The sequence below is a fragment of the Diaphorina citri genome, unplaced genomic scaffold (genome assembly GCF_000475195.1).
Source record: "Diaphorina citri unplaced genomic scaffold, Diaci psyllid genome assembly version 1.1 scaffold6299, whole genome shotgun sequence".
Lineage (NCBI taxonomy): Eukaryota > Metazoa > Arthropoda > Insecta > Hemiptera > Psyllidae > Diaphorina > Diaphorina citri.
The window spans coordinates 1,298-2,961 of NW_007383675.1; the positions used below are offsets into that span (position 1 = coordinate 1,298).

At 37.0% G+C, this 1,664-nt stretch overlaps 1 protein-coding gene across 1 annotated transcript in view; it reads left to right on the top strand.

Moving 5' to 3' along the window:
• Positions 1-1,440: 1,440 nt before the first annotated feature.
• Positions 1,441-1,664, top strand: part of LOC113472579 (PHD finger protein 14-like) — a gene marked incomplete at both ends in the record, with an annotated part of 2,248 nt that continues 2,024 nt past the window's right edge. The window contains one exon of the mRNA XM_026832373.1: positions 1,441-1,654. Coding sequence (XP_026688174.1) covers positions 1,441-1,654 — 214 coding nt within the window. The remainder of the gene's footprint in view (positions 1,655-1,664) is intronic.

A 1,664-nucleotide genomic window follows, 5' to 3' on the forward strand; every position in this document is an offset into this window, starting at 1 on the left:
TTTGACCACAATAATAGTAGTAGCCTACTGTTTAAAAGGCCCAATAAAGTACCTACCAGAGGCATGTAAAAGCATTTTACGTATTAAATTTGACAAAAAATAATAACAAAAAGTAAAGAAATAAATAAACAGAGCCTTAAAAAAAGTCCATCATTCCATTGAGTAGGCAACAGAAAACCGGGGGGACTAAAAGTGAATTTGTTGATTTTAAATTTCATTCAAAGTAAATGAAGATCATCCCATTATCATCCATCGCAATGTTTACAATTCAAATGGTCAAGAAGGATGTGTATTTCATCAACATGTAGGTAGATATATTTCATCAATTAGCCCAAAATATCAAAGTTTATTTATTTCATGTTTCAACACATTGGGTTGTTAACATACATCAATAGGTATATACAGTAGAAAAAAAAGCAAAGAATGAGACAATATCACCAATACTACCTCTTTATGGGTAAATAAAGTTAAAATAAAGTCAATATTATGGGCCGAAAATGATAATATGGGCCAAAAATGATAATATGGGCCAAAAAATGATGCAATGAAAATAAGTAGAATTATGTCACATATAGGAATGGCTAGGGGAGATATTAACATTGACAATGAATAAATTTCGAGGGCACACTTCCAAGTCACAACAATAATAATTACCTTCCTATTTATGTTTTGCATACCTATAATTACCTATTTACGCGTGTAGGTATACCTATATTGAGAATAAAGAATAATAGAATTTGACTCTTACTTGTGCGGCATAGGTTAATAGGTTACGTCTTATTTTGTCTGGATGGCCAACACCTTGCAATTTCAATTTTTCAATGGAGGAGTTGCAATTGGGAAAATATTATTAATAAAAGGTCGATTCCTACGTAAAAGTTGTGAAAAATCCAAATCTGAGGTCAGCACTCCGAAAAAGTATACCTAACTTTTAAAAGGTCGAAAATTCAATTCAATTTTTAATTGCCGTTCTAATGAAAAAGTTTAAAGAGTTGTGACGTCAGATTTCACGTCAAAATGCGCAGAAACGCTTGCGCACAAACAAACGAAGCGGGAGTCATGAATTATGACGTCATCGCCTACGGGAGCGTATGCCGTGACGTCAAACTTCACGATTTACCGGTATTTTTGAAATCGATTTATCTCGGTATCTAGAAGTCGCAGAAGAAAAAGCCTACTACACATCAGTTGGTCCTCCCTCATTTTTCCTTCTTTATGACTTTGAAACATCACCCAAGTAAGCGCAACTGATCTATTAAGTAGCTACAAAAGTTGTGAAAAGGCTCGGCTTTACCACAAAGAATTCATGATTTGATTTTTGTATATTAACGGTCAAAGTTCAAATCTTCAAATTAAAAGTTTTATTATTATTTAACCTGGGACCTCCGGTATACAAACCTAGTCTACATTGTAAATATTTTGTTCTCCCCCCCCCGTCAGATCTCGAAGGTGATTCTGTCCAAGGGCTGGCGATGTCTGGACTGTACTGTGTGCGAGGGATGCGCCCAGCGACATGACGAGGGCCGGCTCATTCTATGCGACGAATGCGACATCTCCTATCATATCTACTGCACGGATCCGCCCCTGGACCACATCCCGCGCGGCACGTGGAAATGCAAGTGGTGTGCTCAGTGCCTCACGTGTGGGGCTACAGGTAATCTCCC